The sequence below is a fragment of the Neopsephotus bourkii genome, unplaced genomic scaffold (assembly GCF_033783945.1).
Source record: "Neopsephotus bourkii isolate Nb327-2 ecotype Australia unplaced genomic scaffold, CSIRO-AGI_Nbou_v1 NB_756, whole genome shotgun sequence".
NCBI classification, from domain to species: domain Eukaryota; kingdom Metazoa; phylum Chordata; class Aves; order Psittaciformes; family Psittacidae; genus Neopsephotus; species Neopsephotus bourkii.
The window spans coordinates 3,193,661-3,210,622 of NW_026901254.1; the positions used below are offsets into that span (position 1 = coordinate 3,193,661).

General features: G+C 34.9%; 1 protein-coding gene across 2 annotated transcripts in view; it reads left to right on the forward strand.

Annotated features, from left to right (window-relative positions):
* The window catches only part of CSMD1 (CUB and Sushi multiple domains 1), a 1,128,271-nt gene that overhangs the window by 1,094,795 nt on the left and 16,514 nt on the right, over positions 1 to 16,962 (forward strand). The window contains exons 58-65 of one of the 2 annotated variants that reach the window (XM_061354960.1): positions 3,857 to 4,033; positions 4,888 to 5,067; positions 6,430 to 6,603; positions 7,549 to 7,722; positions 9,731 to 9,804; positions 12,809 to 12,920; positions 14,009 to 14,188; positions 15,825 to 15,869. In XM_061354960.1, the coding sequence (XP_061210944.1) occupies positions 3,857 to 4,033; positions 4,888 to 5,067; positions 6,430 to 6,603; positions 7,549 to 7,722; positions 9,731 to 9,804; positions 12,809 to 12,920; positions 14,009 to 14,188; positions 15,825 to 15,869 (1,116 nt within the window). The remainder of the gene's footprint in view (positions 1 to 3,856; positions 4,034 to 4,887; positions 5,068 to 6,429; positions 6,604 to 7,548; positions 7,723 to 9,730; positions 9,805 to 12,808; positions 12,921 to 14,008; positions 14,189 to 15,824; positions 15,870 to 16,962) is intronic. The other variant, XM_061354961.1, reaches the window with a different exon arrangement.

The window sequence follows — 16,962 nt, forward strand, 5'->3', positions numbered from 1 at the left end:
GAATTAGAAAGCAGTAATGGAAGACCTTAGATTCAGTTTTAAAATTAGTTCTTGTTTTCCAAGATATTTGTAAAGCTACTTTGTCTAATTGATTGTAGTTGATGGATTCTGTAATATCTGTTGTCTGCTATACTGAATTATAAAATGGAAGTTAGGAAAAAATGGTTTGTTCATTATATTTTTTTCACCTAGGAATTTTATCACAGTCTTCTCATCTAATAATTGTTCTTTTGCAGTATTCTTCAGCACAGACTAATCTTATATCACTTTAGTTATCACCATGAATGTATGAAAATGGCAGTGGGCATATGATCAGTATTTTCAGCAGGAAATTGAAGTTTTTCAATATCCTTTCTTCTTCCCCTGCATGAAGACATTAAGTATAGTGGGACAGCAGCACTCAGTGTGAAATAGAGGTGTTCAGTGTTGCTGTTTTTCCTTTTTTTATCTTTTCGCTTCAACCATCTGAATTCAGACAGAAAAAAAAACAAACCAAAACACAAAGTCAAAAAACTCCCACTTTTCTCTTCTCCTTCAGTTGTTTCCTGTTTAAATAAGCATGAGATTAGGCGAAGAACACCTTTTCAACCCTGTAAATTCAAGTTCCAAACTATTTATTTTTTCTCTTTCATATTTGAATTTTTTACATTAAAAAAGTGAATGAGACAAAGACAATTAGGTATTACTCCAAATATCAATAATTCTCAGAGTAATTTTTAATTGGCAAATTGTGTTCATTTTAATGAATCCTATAATCTATAATCATTACATTATTACATTCAAACTATTACGCTGGGGGCCATCCAGTTGGGATTCCTGGAGGACACCAAGCTGAACAAAAAGTTCAGAAAAGTGCCCTTGCGCCTACGAAGGTTAATGGTATCCCCTCTACTCAGCACTGGTGAGGTAGCAGCTGGAGTGCTGCGTCCAGTTTTGGCTGCCTCAATAGAGCTGTCTCACTCGAGAGACATGCACTTCCTGGAGACAGTTCATCAAAGGGCTATTAAGATGAAGAAGGAACTAAAGCATCTGTTCTGTGAAGAAAGGCTGAAGGAGACTGTTGAGCCTAAGGAAGACAAGGCTCAGGGGAAATCTTATCAACATACAGGAATATCTGAAGTGGGGGTGCACAGAAGATGGAACCACAGGCTCTTTTCAGTGATGCCCAGTGACAGGACAAGAGGCAATGCACACAGGAGGTCTTAAATTCAAGAAATACTTTTTTACAGTGAGGATGACTGAGCACTTGGCACAGGTTGCCCAGAGAGTTGGAATAGTCTCCTTCCTTGGCGACAATCAAAAGCCATCTGGATATACCAATCAAAAGCCATCTGGATAGACCTCATAGCAGCCTTCCAGTATCTGAAGAGGGGCTATAGAGATACTGGGGATGGACTATTCAATAGGGACTGTAGTGACAAGACAAGGGGCAACGAGTTAAAACTTAAACAGGAGAAGTTTAGATTGGATATAAGGAAGAAATTCTTTAGTGTTAGGGTAGTGAGGCACTGGAATGGGTTGCCCAGGGAAGCTGTGAATGCTTCGTCCCTGGCAGTGTTCAAGGCTAGGTTGGACAAAGCCTTCGGTGGCATGGTTTAGTATGAGGTGTCCCTGCCCACGGCAAGGGGGTTGGAACTAGATAATCTTAAGGTCTTTTCCAACCCTAACTGATCTATTATTCTATATATTCCTGGGCAACTAGCACATGGTGGTCTTGGTTGTCCAGGTTTCCTCCAGAGGTCCTTTCCAATCTCAGCCATTCTGTGATTCTTACATTCTGTGAGTCAGTTAAATAGGAAGATGTAATAAATCCAATTAAGGAAATACGAGGAAATTTGATCGGTAAAATAAATATTATAAGTAGTTTAAGGATTATTTTATTGTCAGCTACTCTCCAATTACCATTTTGTCAAATGTTAAGTCTTTGCAGACTTGTTCTCTGAATTCTGTAAATCATTGCATCTAAGCTTTCTCAATGCAGGTCAGTGTTCCATCTTGATCAGTATCTGCACATGGTCTTTAACTTCGTTTATTCGTGTTAGCATAGCAGCATAGAATGGTTTGGGTTGGAAGGCATCTTAAAAGATAATCTAGTTCAACATCTCTGCCATGGACAGGGACATCTTCCAGTAGATAAGGTTGCTCAAAGCCCTACTCAACCTGAAAGATCACAATAAGGTCTCTTCAGAACCTTCTCTTCTCCATACTGAGCAGTCCCAACTCACTCAGCCTTTCTTCAGGGAGGTGTCCAGCCCTCTGATCATTTTTATAGCCCTCCTCTGGACCCACTCCGATAGGTCTATGCCTTTCTTGTGATGGGTGCCCTAGAGCTGGATGCGGTACTCCAGATAGGATCTCACAGAAGTGGAGTAGAGGGGGTAAATCTTGACCCACTGACCATGCTTCTTTTTTTGCAGCTCAGGGTATAATGACAACTGGAATTCCTCCAGTTCTCTATGGAGGAAGGAGCAGCAGAGACAAACTGCTGTGTAGTGACTGTAACTCCCCCTCCTCTGTCCCTTCTACAGCACTTGGGCAGGTAGAGAAACCTGATGTGACAGAATGAAGTTAACTCTGGGAAAGAGGGGAGGAAAGATGTTGGTTTATGTCTGTCTTTTTGTCCCTATCCAAATTTAATTGGCAGTGAATTAAAGGAATTGTCCACAAGTAACATCTGTTTTGCACTCAGTGGTAATTAGCAAGCATTTTCCCTGTCTTAATCTCAACCCATGAGATTTGTCTTCCTTCCTGCTGAGAAGGGGGCAGTGAGTGACTGGCTGGGTAGGCATTTGGTTGCTAGCCAAGGCTAATCCACCATGATATTCCAAGCCATTAAGTTTAATCATAATCGATCATATTGTTGTATTAGGCAAATCATTTCACTTCACAAGAGACTGCACTTGTGCTGTGAGAAGAGTAAAAAGAGTTGCTAGCTCTTAAAAGCTGTGCAAAAGACTGTTGAAGTACGTTCTTCCAGTCTTAAAACCCACTTCATAACTCCATGGAAGACTGAAGGAAAGGGTTTGATTTAGATGCACTTTTCTTAATAAGTTTTGATTAACCGTATTGACCTCTTAACCTTATGATAGTTTTATTCCGATTTATTCCTATGGAGGAGTCTGTCCGTCAATGGAATGGTATTATATTTCTGCCAGTGACCTGTCTGCTGGCATGATCAAATAAAGATGCTTTACAGAAAAGTTGTTAGAAAAATTCAAAACAAACAAATACTTCTCAGATTGGCTAGTCCATTGGAAAAACAGCCAAACTACTAAACCCTCCCAGAAAAGCAATACGTAGTCAAAGTAAAATACATGACTATCAAATCTTGGGTGTAAAAGGCTGAAACACAGTCACTGTCTTAATGTATAGCCACAGATGCTGAAAAAGGTATGGAGGCCAATACAGGATGTATATACTTTTCTTGATTAAAAAAAAAGAAATTGTCAGGAAGATCAGAGTTTACTATTCATGCATTTTTACAATTGAAAGAAGAGATACTAGAAGACAGGAATAAAACAGAAGAACGTGCCCAAAGACAAACAGAAGCAAGTCTGTCAGAAAGTCCTGATTGAGCTTTTTTTCTCCAGTGACTGTAATGGAACAAGCAGTGCAAACTATTTGAATTAGCAATAGAAGAAACAAAACAAAACAAATGCAAGTAAAGCAATTGTATTAACAGAGAATAAAGATACTGATTCAAGAATACACATATTAAACTTTTTCTCACTAAACTTGATGTAATTTTTTTAAAAAGATGGGCTATTGACCTTAGTGGTTTTTTTGTTTTTTTTTTCTTTTTCCAGTTAGTCATCTATCATGAAAATGCTGATATTTTTTACCCTTTCCTTCACAGCTGTGTCCTGTGGGAATCCTGGCACCCCAGCCAATGGTATGATAATATACACGGATGGAATATTATTCTCCAGCTCAGTTATTTATGCCTGCTGGGAAGGTTACAAAACTTCAGGGTTGACTACCAGACATTGTACTGCTAATGGGACATGGACTGGCACTGCTCCAGACTGCACAGGTCAGAAATGCACTTTCTTCCTCTAAAGCTTTAAGGTAGCAAGTCATCCAGCCTTCCTACTGAAAATGATTATTTTTTCAGATAAAATAATACATTTCTTTACTGTAAGGGTGGTGAGGCACTGGAATGGGTTGCCCAGGGAGGCTGTGAATGCTCCATCCCTGGCAGTGTTCAAGTCCAGGTTCACAAAGCCTTGGGTGGCATGGTTTAGTATGAGGTGTCCCTGCCTATGGCAGGGGGGTTGGAACTAGATGATCTTGAGGTTCTTTCCAACCCTAACTATTCTATTATTCTATGATTCTTCCTTATGTCTGTCTTTTGTAATACATTAACATTTCATATATCTAAAGGTACATGCCCTTTTGAAAAATACTAGATGTTTCCAGAACTTTTTTAAAGTGGATACATGGGTATCCAACTTCTTATATTTATTTAGCATATGAATATCAACATTGAAGTATAGCATTATTCCAAGAATAGGTGTTCCGCTAGAGTTTCCTTTAGCCTGGAATCACATTGAACCATCAACATTAAGCATAGTGTGACAGATACCACTATGGAGGAAGAAAAATTGTTGTCAGAACTGCCACTAGCATAACAGTCTGAAGCAGACCATGCCAGCTTAAGGTACTGTGTCTAAAAAATATAATATTTGGCCCATACTATTGCAATGCCTCAAAAAATACTAATTTATAACTAAGAATTAAAGATTATGGGTTTAATGTTGTGATAAACATATTGAGCAAAATTTTTCTTTTGTGCACTACAAAAAAAAGGACATTAGCTATACATAGTTCAGAGTTTCATTCCACGTTTATTGAAAAAATCCTACCTTTTTTTCTTTTCCCCACTAGTGATCAGCTGTGGAGATCCAGGTGGATTAGCAAATGGAATTCAGTTTGGAAATGATTTTACCTTTAATAAGACAGTCAGCTACCAGTGCAATCCAGGATATTTGATGGAGCCTGCCAGTTCATCTACTATACGTTGTATAAAAGATAGCACTTGGAACCAGAGTAAACCAATTTGCAAAGGTGTGTGCTTGAACTTAGTCGGTTTACAAATACTGTTTTGTCTATTTATAGTTTTGTATAGATGTACATATATAGTATATATGTGAAATTCACTAATCAGTGTCTTAATTTATAAAAAGGTTGTCAAAATATTCTCTGGGACAATTAATATGCAAATGTAATAAAACATTTAGATAAGTATTTCTGTAAAATTTGTGTTTATTTTGCACATATGCTGTACTATAATATTAGTTAGAATAGCAACAGTAATGACTACTAGAATGAAATCCATCTTAAATGAAGATTATCACAATGCTCAGTTTAAAACACTAGGAGGGACCTTTTATCTTGGATTAGATGGCCAAAATTCTGTAAAGGGATCCTTTACAGAATTTTGTAGAAGCCAGATTTTCTGTAAAAGATTCCCTTGTCGCACTAGTGCAGTCAGAAAAAATAGCCAAAAAGATGCTTCACAAATAGCTAATTAGAAGTGCCAACATAAAGGTCATAGGGGGCATGAGGCTGAAAGGCAAATAAGGCAGTCTGGTGAAAATTGTTAGCACTAGTAGAGCAGCTAAGGGAGTAAATTTAACAGCCTAGGGTGTCTTCCGCTTAAAAGGCCTAGACTGCCAGCATATCCAGCACTGCTCTAAGTGATGTCTAAGTCTAGCCTACTAATTAAATTTTGGCATCTGTATTTTACTGACCACATTTTCTGTTGTAAAAATAAATATCTGAGTGATTTTATGGATGTGATTTTTGTTGAAGGAACTGTGTAAATATAAACTTGGTCATTCCAGTTTTCATCATTCTGGGCAGTCTTTCAGAAGCTGGAAAACATCAAATATTATTAAAGAGTTGTAGCCACTGGCTACCAAAAAAAATCAGTGTCTATTGTGTGCTGAAAACCTTAGAAAATGAGCAGGTGAATTTAAAAAAAATATATTAAGGACTTTAAAAAGTGCTGCAAAATTAGTTCAAAATAAAATCCAAGTATTTAGAATTATAGAATCATAGAAACATTTATTTAAAAAAATTGTATTTCTTGCAAGAAAAGATTACTTAGCTCAGTAGCCTGTTGCCAATAATAAGCAGTAATGAATATGTAGTGAAGAGATTCAGAGCTAGGTAAGCTATATACTCTTCTGGCTTCCAGCAACCTAGAGCTCATGGTCTTCCTGAACTTAGAGGTTGTATTTTTGTATTTAAGTTGGTTTCCTGTCTATTACAGGCTTCTTTGTCAGCACAGGAATGCTTTGTTGGAACTGAACAGGTTTTTTTTTTTTTGTTTTTTTTTTTTTTTAAATATGAGTAGATATTATGTTGCCTTCTCCAAAACCCTATAAAGTCTTGAAATTGTGACTTCTCTTTTTTGTGACATAGCTATTACCTGTGGCCCCCCTCCACCAGTACTCTATGGGAAAGTGGAAGGATCTGATTATCGCTGGGGTGCCAGTGTGAGTTACAGCTGTGCAGAAGGCTATCAGCTATCTAATACAGCTATTCTCTCCTGTGAGGGTCGAGGAGTTTGGCGGGGAGACATCCCACAATGTTTGCGTAAGTTTTCAGGATACAGTTGTGTTGGGCTTTACCAAAGATACAATCAGTTGCCTCAGCCTATAGTAAGTTTCTCAAAGTATAAAAAGGACTCAGCTAGATCAGGCAATACATGGATTGCTGTGGGATTCTCCCTGCTTTTTCCAAAAAACGTATGTTATTATTATGTTGTTGACGTTGTGAAATTGAGTGGCTGTGCCCATTTAAGGTTATGGTCTTTTTCCTTTCCCCAAAGTCTCCTCCATCCCTTATTGCTCAGTTGGACCCACCACCATTTATTTGCTTTACTGAATCTTTCTGAATGTTCTGAATTTGACTTGTGGTGAGCATGATTAAATTTTTCCCTTAGACTTCTTATTTCTTCCCTGTTCCCATTTCCATTAACAGGCGAAAACAAGGATCCTAACTCTTAAGCTCATAGCCTTGATCTTTTTAAATTATTCTTTTCTTATCTGAAGGCATACTACATACCCTCATATCTTGTTTGTGCTTTTTTTCAGCTGCTTCTAATCTGCCAAATCACCTTTTTCAATGTTTGAAATCTTGTCAGGACTCTGACAAACATTTTTTCTTTCACTTAATTAGGCCAGAAATTTCCAGCCTACTCAGCTGAGGGTGACTGACATGAGAACTGGATACACTTCGAAGCATTACAATATAACATTGTCTGATTTAAAATTACTTTGTCATCCAAATCTAATCGGCATTAAGTGTCTCAATTAAAAGGTCTATTTTGCCAGGTTAAGTTTTATGCTTATAATAACAGTATCAATTAATTTTAAATTGCTGTCAAGAATTTATCTGAGCTACAGCTATAGTCTTACACAAATAAATGAACATAGCATTTGCACTTGCCACTATGCCTGACTTGCACATAAAACAGTACTTCAGTTGAAGCATGTGCATTTCTTAACAACATTTTTACCCCTCTTTTTTATTTATTAGCTGTGTTTTGTGGTGATCCTGGTACTCCAGCAGAAGGACGTCTCAATGGAAAAAGCTTCACCTACAGATCTGAAGTTAGTTTTCAGTGCAGATCCCCTTTTATTCTAATAGGCTCTTCAAGAAGATTCTGTCAAGCAGATGGTACCTGGAGTGGAATTCAGCCAACATGCATTGGTAATAACTAACACTACTTTTGCTGTTTCTACTGAGAATATTCTTGATAAAGTATTACAGTAACATAAATGTAGCAGTTAGCTTTCCAAATATAGAAAAAGTGTATGTAGTATAAAAAGAACTAGATAAATAATGTTATATTTTGAGTATAAAAACTTTATGATAAACACAGTCACGTATGAATTAATTCATAATTTTACATGATTGCTTGTCTGCTGGGAATTGTCAATAAATGGAAGTACATAAATTTGTTCCATGTATTTTTAGAATATTTTAGATACACAGAAGACTTTGGCAGATTAAAGACTAGATTCTGCCACTGAAGAGTTACAGGCATTTGCCAGAAGCAATCCTAAATAAAAAAGTTTTGGAGTTTGTGAAAGTGGCTTTTAGAAGCTCAAAAAGATAAAGCATGTAGGGTCTGACCTTTCGAAATTCTGATAAACTGCCAAATACTATCAGTTTCTCATTGACTGATGTGCAGCTGATAGGCTTTTAGCAGACTAATGGGGAGAAATTCTGACACTTGAAACGTCCACTGACATCATCATTTGCTTCAACTTCTTTTGGTGTTAGAATAGAAAAATTGTCTTTGATATTTCTAAACAAACACATTTAGATCTGGACTATGACCCATTTGTATATTTTGCTGTGGCTGAGATTCTGGCTTTGTGGAAGAGCTGGGGTAGGCACACTGAGAAAAGTTAGGAAGTGTGATTATTTGAAGCAGCCTGTGTTTGTAATTTAAGACATTAACACTCAACATAATTCTTTGATAATGAATTAAAACTCCTGCCCATAGTTTTTTATAAACTAGGCAATCTATCTTGCATCTTTGTTTTGTAACAGGAGCAAGGAGTCTTACAAAAGCTAAATCTCAGGTCTGTTATAAAGAATCAAATTTGAAAATGTCATAATGACATTTAGATTTACATTTTATATAGCATACTATAGAAATATGCAGAAAATACTTCATTGAAGAAATAAGTTTTTTCTGTTATATTTTTATATTATCCTAAAAGTAAAATACTAGACCATCTAAAATATTTACAGGCACTATTGTTAAGCAATTTGAACATTAAAATCAGTGAACAATATCTGCAGCCATGCCTTGAAGTACCATATGATCAAATGATGGCAAGCTTTTCTATTTCTGGATAATGAGGATTTCCTTAAAATAGGCCCTAGTTGCAGTGTGTGTCTTCATAATGCAGTGTGAGCAAAAATGCAGACTTGGTTCCCAAAAGGCAATCACTTAGTATGGAAAGATCCATTGGTGGACAGAATGCTGTCTACCTGGTGTATATGACTGAGCAACCCCAAAGTGAGTATGCTATCAGATTATGGACATTGATGGATCAAAATTAATTTCAGGCTTCCTTAAATTACACTTATGAAATAGATTGTCAGATAATCAGTTATATTTTGTTGGGGTACCTTTCTAGTGATGGGACTGACTGTCTTTTGACTCTGAAGCAACAGCTGAGGTAGTAACCCATTTGGAACTTGTTTTTTTGATGACAGAAAAAAAATATCAAAAATTCAAATATTTTACTTGCTACAAGACAGCAGGTTAGATTTGGGTTTGGGTTTTGAGAGGTTTTTTTTTGTGGTTATTTTTTTAGAAATCTAACTTAATCATTAAGCTTTTCTTTGGGAAAGAGGAAAATACTATTTCCTTATGTGTTCAATCTCCACTGTGAATCATGGGATATGCTATAAATTCAAAAGGGTTTAAAAATATAACCTTAGCAAAAATTAATGCAGTCCTAACTCTATAAAGTTTACACTGTCAAAGTTACTTGCAAAAAATACCTTAAAATAATTGCTGCATACTGAAACAAAGTACTGTGACCTGTCTTGGTAATTTAATTGGAAATACAACATATTCCGTTAAAAATTCAGTTCTTGTCATCACTAGGCATTGGTGAAATGACTTAATCTTTGCCAAAAGTTTTATTCTTTCTGTACCATAATAACATCTGTGATGTTTCACATTTCACATTAGATCCAGCTCACAATACGTGTTCAGACCCAGGTACTCCACATTTTGGAATACAAAACAGTTCCAGAGGTTATGAGGTAATTCTTTCTTTTATTTATTAGCTTTCTAAAATGAGCATGCATTTAATAATTGCAAATATATTATCTGTAGGCTTAAATGCCTGATGTAAACCTTAGGAAATTTCCACTCCTTTTCAATAAAAATTCATGCTTCATTCCAAGTTGTTTGTTTTTTTTTAACTATGCATCTTAAAGAAAGAACTTGCAACCTTGCAATATATCATGTACTTAGTTCTTCAGGAGACTTAAGCAGGGAGGGCTATTTATAAATTGAATACCTAATATGATATGACATGATATAATTATGTTGTTTTATGATCTTAATTCTTTCATACATTGATGAATAGTCAGTAAATACCTAACAACCAAAGACCTGCCTGATCCAAAGCCCTTGACAAAAAATTCAGCAAATGGCTTTACTAAATTAGCAATTCATGTTACATTTTATTCAGTCAGAAAAAAATAAAATTATTCTATGCATTGGATCCAGGTTCTGTGTGATGAATGCCCTTTCTATAATTTCCAAATTCCTCACAGGTTATTAGTTTATCAAGTGACAGAAAAGTGGCAGTAAATAAAAGTAGATGCAACAATGACCAATCCACAGTCATTATATGGATTAAATAACCTCATGTGGATAGATTCTTCAGGGAGAAATATTTGTGATTGGATTACAAAATATTTTCTGTTCAGGTTTCCTGCTAATTTCTAAACCTAAGGCAGCACACTATTGCGATTAAGTTAGTAGAACTGGTTTTCAGAAAGTCCTTTATGTAAGCTCCTCTGGTTATTGGTGCTCTCCCTCACCGTAGTTGTGCTGTCTGTCATTGCTGTAGCTGTCAGCTTTCATCTTCTGCTCCTGTCTGGCTTGCAGATGCTAAGGCACTTTTTCCCTTACCACATTTTGTGGCCTCATCCTTAAGGTGGTTTTTTTTTTCTAGTAATAGGTACAGTTGCTTTTCTGTCCGTTGTCTCATCCTCACTCTGTACCTATCCGCGTCACTTCAACTCTAATCTTTGCACCTAGTTTGAATAGGGATTTTTATTAATTCTTTGGCTCTTCTATCTGCACCACAAGTTTTCTTTAATACCAGAACTGTATTGGCAAATTCACTGTACTAGTGTCTGTCGAGCATAAGGGCTAATTTTCTCATTAACCTCTAAAGGCAGTAGTATGTCTTGTTGTGTATTTAGTCTTAGGTACATGCTTTCACTCTCAGAGCACTCTCTGGTACAGTAAGATGTAGTCATCTCTCCAATTACTACTGAAGTAGGTTTTGGGGATTTTTTGCCTTATGTGATTAGTGGGTCCTCCTGTTTCTATGACCTAGCCAATCTTTTAACAGTCTTCCCTCATTACAGAAAGGTGTGATGACAGGAAGCAGGCCTTTGAAGAGGTTTTTCCCTATGTACCAGCATCCTGTCTTGCCCCATTAATTTGTGCCTTTTATGCTTCACTGGGCTGTGACTGGTACAAATGGCTTCAATGTTTTACTTTCAAGTATTATACAAAGAGTGCACTGCTTTTATTTTTACTTTTACCTGTAAAATGAGAAATATAACTTAGTAACTACCTTGAGCCTAGACATTATTATTTTTCTCTTGGTCTTTTGGATCAGTAAGGAAAGATTTGCAGCTCATCATTACTTACTAATACAAGAATTGGCAATTTCACAAGAAACAAGATGACTTAGAGTCAAGACCAGCTACACTTTGTGCTCAGCTCTGCTACAGACATGATGTGTAGCCTTGGCAAGATAGAGAGATTAATATATTTTTTAAAAGTTACAAAGAGATAAGTCTACAAAGCCATCTCAGTAATATGACCTTTAAAAATACCAGTGAATTTCCCAAGCTACTTCAGGAAGAACTGGGGTTGCATTTACTGAACATCTATCATGATGATAACCTGTTTTTATATAACTGAGAATATATTTAATGGGTAACCAGTTCTGAAGATAGCTGCCTGGTTTTAATGTCCATGGAAGTCCTTCTATGGCATTTGGAGTGTAAAGCTATCTGCATTTATATATGTGCAAGCAATTCTACTAAAATGCATTGATCACTTGCAACTTACTTGCATTTCTCCATGTGATATTACTTTATTAATAAGTTGTATTTCAAATAATACTAATTTTGTACTTTTTTTAATTATGATTATTTCATCCAATCATATTTACTACTAAGATGTTTAATCCAAATCAAAAGCAATGCTTTACTGGTCAGCCCTGCATGCTTAAATGTCTAGTTGTGTTCTGGTTACTTTCGTCAATACTGTCAATAAGTCCGTTTTGCTAGAACTTGCCACACAACCTCTCTCTATCCTGTTATGAACAATCATCATCTCATGCAATTTTCTATCCAGTTTTCATACTTTTTTATTCTCGGTGAAAGTTTTCAGAGAGTTTTCTCAGTTACATTACATTTTGTTCTTAGATAAGTATCACAGTTGATCATAGGAAGGCCTTCCATAACATCACTCTGCTAGTTGAACATTTTAAGAAAAACTTTTAAATGTTTATAGTAACAAATGCACTGTAAGTCTGGAGTTTTCTCTGGCAAATTCATTTATGGATGGAACAGTTCTTCATAGTTTTTTCTTCTTGTTAAAACCCATGTTTAGTTGAGACACACAATGCGAAACCTTCGAACCAGACTTTATTGACAAGTTCTATTGAAGCGTATGCAGTGATGTGCAATAGAGAGAGACATCCGAGTCATTTAGTTTGCTTCTGTCACACTGGTTAACAAGCTGAAGTGTCTGAAGAGCCCTTTTCCATGTGCACAGCCTTGTTAATATTTTTCAACTTGCTATAATATTGCTTTTCAATAATAATATGAACATCAATTGCTCAAACTTTTCATCACCAAAAAAAAAAAAAAAAAGGAAAAAGTTTAACTCCAGAAACTGTAAAAAGGGGACATTTTTATTAAAAAAAAATCTAATAACGCATCACTGTCTTGATATTTAACTACACGTGATGGATGCCTCTTTCTTCTGATATTCTGTTTTGATCCTTAGGTTGGGAGCACAGTCTTTTTCAGATGCAGAAAAGGTTATCATATTCAGGGATCTACAACCCGTTCTTGTCTTGCTAATTTAACGTGGAGTGGCATACAGTCTGAATGCATTCGTAAGTCTGGTTTCTTATCTAATTAGTAAGAACACTGTGCAATTTTGAAAGAGTTACAAAGTGATGCATGTGGAAATTCATAATAAATTATATGCTCCAGAAAACTAAACTTTATTTAAAACAGTATTTTAAAAGGTTTTTGTTTCCTATTCTAAGACTAAAGATGTATTTGAGATATTAAAGTAAGATTTTTCAGATTTTTACCCATGGAGTTCACAATTAATTCTATGAGTTTTACTTAGAAATGTCTGCCCTCATTAGCATACTGCATTAGCTGCTTTAAATTAATCTAGTGTTTTTTGTGTGTGTTGGATTAATATACAACAAGCAGTGTCCTGAAATATGCATGGGGCTATTTTGTTTTCTAGTATTTTGTGAATCATAAATTAGAATTAACTAAGTTCAGGGTTTGGGGGCTATACATAGGTGTGCAAATGATTAGTGCATTTACATCTTTGAATATGTTGGAAGACATCAAATAACTATTGCTTTAAAATACACTTATCTAAGTTAAAAGTAATAAATTAGAATGACCTTAGATTTTTACCCTATTTTAAATTATCTTTGTATTGTTATAAATGGACGTCATGGAGCACAGAGAAAGAAGCATACAAAACAACTATATCTGTTACAGTGTACTATGACAAAGCCTTCTTACAGAATGTTTCTTTCAGTAAAAATGTATAATGAATTTATTCAGCACAATAACCACTCTATAATTTTCAAAACATTGAGTGGAAGTGATACTTGAAGCTGTGACAGTACTGTAATTCACAGAGCCAGTCGTTGCACTATGTACAGTGGCATGTGCTTGCCTTCATTTTAACACTTTTCTGTTTGCTGTCATCATTTGATTTTAATGTATTGTTTAAGAATGTATGATAATATCATTTCCATCTTCCTACAGTAATAAAACTATACTCTGTTAGTTTACAAGTAATAGCTACTTAACATTTCCAAAAGGTGTACCAAGTTCATATAATGAAAGGGAGTAAATTGAAATGCATTTTTTTCTCAAATTATATGCTCTAAAATCCCATGAAAACTGTTTACTATTACTTTTTCTAACTCTAAAAAACCCTTTGCAGCTCATGCTTGCAGGCAGCCAGAGACACCAGCACATGTAGATGTGAAAGCAATAGATCTTCCTACTTTAGGGTATACTTTGGTGTATACCTGTCAGCCAGGATTTTTTCTTGCTGGTGGATCAGAGCATCGGACATGTAAACCAGATATGAAATGGACAGGAAAATCACCTATTTGTAAAAGTAAGTAAATACTCAAGTGATTGGCTGGGCCCAGTTTTGTTTGATTTAATTTTCGCTGACATATTTATATAGTAGGATTAATTTTTTCTACTTACTGTTTAAAGAAGCATATGACACAACAGCTTTTACTTGATGAAAGAAACAGTAAAGGACTCAAAGTGAGCGTAGTATCTAGAACTCATGGAGGAAAACATGGCAATATGTGTGTGGAAATGCAGAGTCATGCATACGTCACTTTACCCTTAAAAAGTGCAAACAAAATCTAAACCAATATAAAGTACTAGTTTTAATCATGTTTATGTCACAGTCCTAAATAGTATTTCAGTGCATTCAGTGTTAATGTATGAATTCAGATTCATTCAAGTAGACTTTTTGTCTAAGAAAATATTCTAAAATAAAAATGAACAATAAAATTAAAAAATAAGTACATATTAGCACCAGATTCCACTTTTATCTACATCCATGTAAATTTCGCTAGAGTAGCTCTAAGTGCATAGTTATGAGGGCTAAATTTGCTCTTCAAATGCAAATAAACATGGCTGTAAGTTCCTGATTAAGGAAAAAAACCCCAAACATTTAAAATATAAATAAAGCAAAAATAGTCAGATGCCATGGAAAAGATTTTGCAACATGATTTTTAATTCTGATATGTCAAAGAACTCTCAACAGGTTTGATGTTTGAAGAATTTTATTTTTCATTAATTTATGAGTAGACTTCTTTGTTTTAACATTGTGAAGCTAAATGATCTACACATAAAACTTATAATTCCTTAAAGGGTGATTTTTCATGGGTACTATATATAATTAATAAATTAAGAAAAACAATCTTATGTTTTTTTAATTCCCTTTAAAAAAAAAATATAAATAGAGGATGTTTGTATAAGCAAGGATTCTTTTATTTTTTTCTTTGTTTTATTTTTGTTTGCTTTAAATTGTCTTACAGTCTTTAGGCATAATCATCTGAGAGTGCCCCACATTTTTTGTGCTTAGCACTTGATCAGTGTAGTAAGTGAATTTTCAGAAAAAAAACCCAAACAAACAAAAAATGCAAGACCAATTATTCCTTGAGGACATTAGCCTTTTTAAAGTGGCTGATAATATGAGGCCAGAACTTGATCTTGGGTCAGTGAACATAACTACTGAGTGTACCAGAAATATAGCAAGTGACACCATTTGTGATCCTTTCCCATGATATCTGATCCTGTCATCTTAATCCAGCAACCTGGCACTTGCTGGTTTGTGTCATAAATGCATCAATTTTTATTAACACAATATTCACTATATTTATTCAGAATTAGTTATAGTATTTCTCCCTTCTATAAGGCTCTCTTTTATAGCACTGGGACTGATATAAAAAATTTAGGCTTAAATGCATGAAATACTTTGGTAGTCAGACAACTTTCCACAGTAAAAATGTTGTTTATCTAAATTATTTTCTGCTAGTTTTGTATAAGTCTGTAGGTTTGAACATGTAAAGTATTCAAGACTAGGTATTTCTGTTTTAAATATGGCTCTATTGGATAAGAGATGATTGCATCCATCAGGCATTGTTTTGACATTCTATTTTAAAAAGGAAAAAATAAAACCAAACAACGAATATATTCATGAAAGTGATAATTTGTCTTTTTACTTGTAGGTAAAGGAGTGAGAGAAGTTAATGAAACAATAACTAAAACTCCAGGTTTGTATACAAGAAAAGTTTTAGAACTAAATAAATTCAATTGATTTGCACCCTAGATTGTTATGAATAATAAAACTATTTTCAATATTTAACTTAATTATTACTCATTTCAAAGGAATATAAATATTGAGGTCTTTCATAAGAACAGAGGGCATGTAAAATGTATTCTATAAAATTCTGTCCCAAACAATATTTTTTTTTAATTTCTACAGTAACAATTTTGTGAATGCCACAAAAAAGCTGTCAAACAAAAAAGATAAAGCATATATACACAAAACCCAGACTTGATGTAGTTTTATATCAGAGATTGCTTTAATGGAGAGCCTTATAATGAGCTTAGATTGTAATTGTGGGAATTTGGTTTAGTCAAAGTTCTGTCCTTTTCATTGCAAGTCTTGTAATAAACCACAAAAAAACAACAACAACAACAAAAAAATCAACCACCACCAACAAGAACAACAAACCAAACCAAACCAAAAATATCACAAAACCAAATAACAAAAAACCCAAACAGGTTTCAAAATTGTAATGGCCTTAATTTCATAGAAACTGTCAAGGTATTCCAAGGTAGGGGTTCCTAATTTGTGTGCAGTTAACTTTTTCCTCTTGCCAGTGTCAAAATAGAAAAATACGTCAGTGAAATCCTTGACGTAGTTCTTTTTGAGCTCAATAATTTTCAGAAAATGAAAGGCCTAATTTTTTTTACTGTCTTATTTAACAGTAAGCAGAGCTTTCACCAAATAAATGAGCTTGCAATTCTATATTCTGAATTTTAGCAAGCTGCAGGGAAAATAAGATTAATAGTTCACACTCAAGGCAGATCACAGAAGGACTCTGTAAAGTAGATGGGATAAAAAGGTATTTCTCCTAATAATTAACCTTACTGGTGAGTTTATTAGTGAGAGTCCTTCTCAAATGCATTACTTCTTCAGAATCACAATAAAGCAGGATATAATATGCATTCATTATAATTAATATACGATCTTCATTTGCTGGAAGATTCGCCTCACTGAACGCCTAAGGTATGCATTAATCTGCTATCACACAGATTTTGAAGTTTCAATGCCAAATTAAAATGCAGACCAAGTCTCCA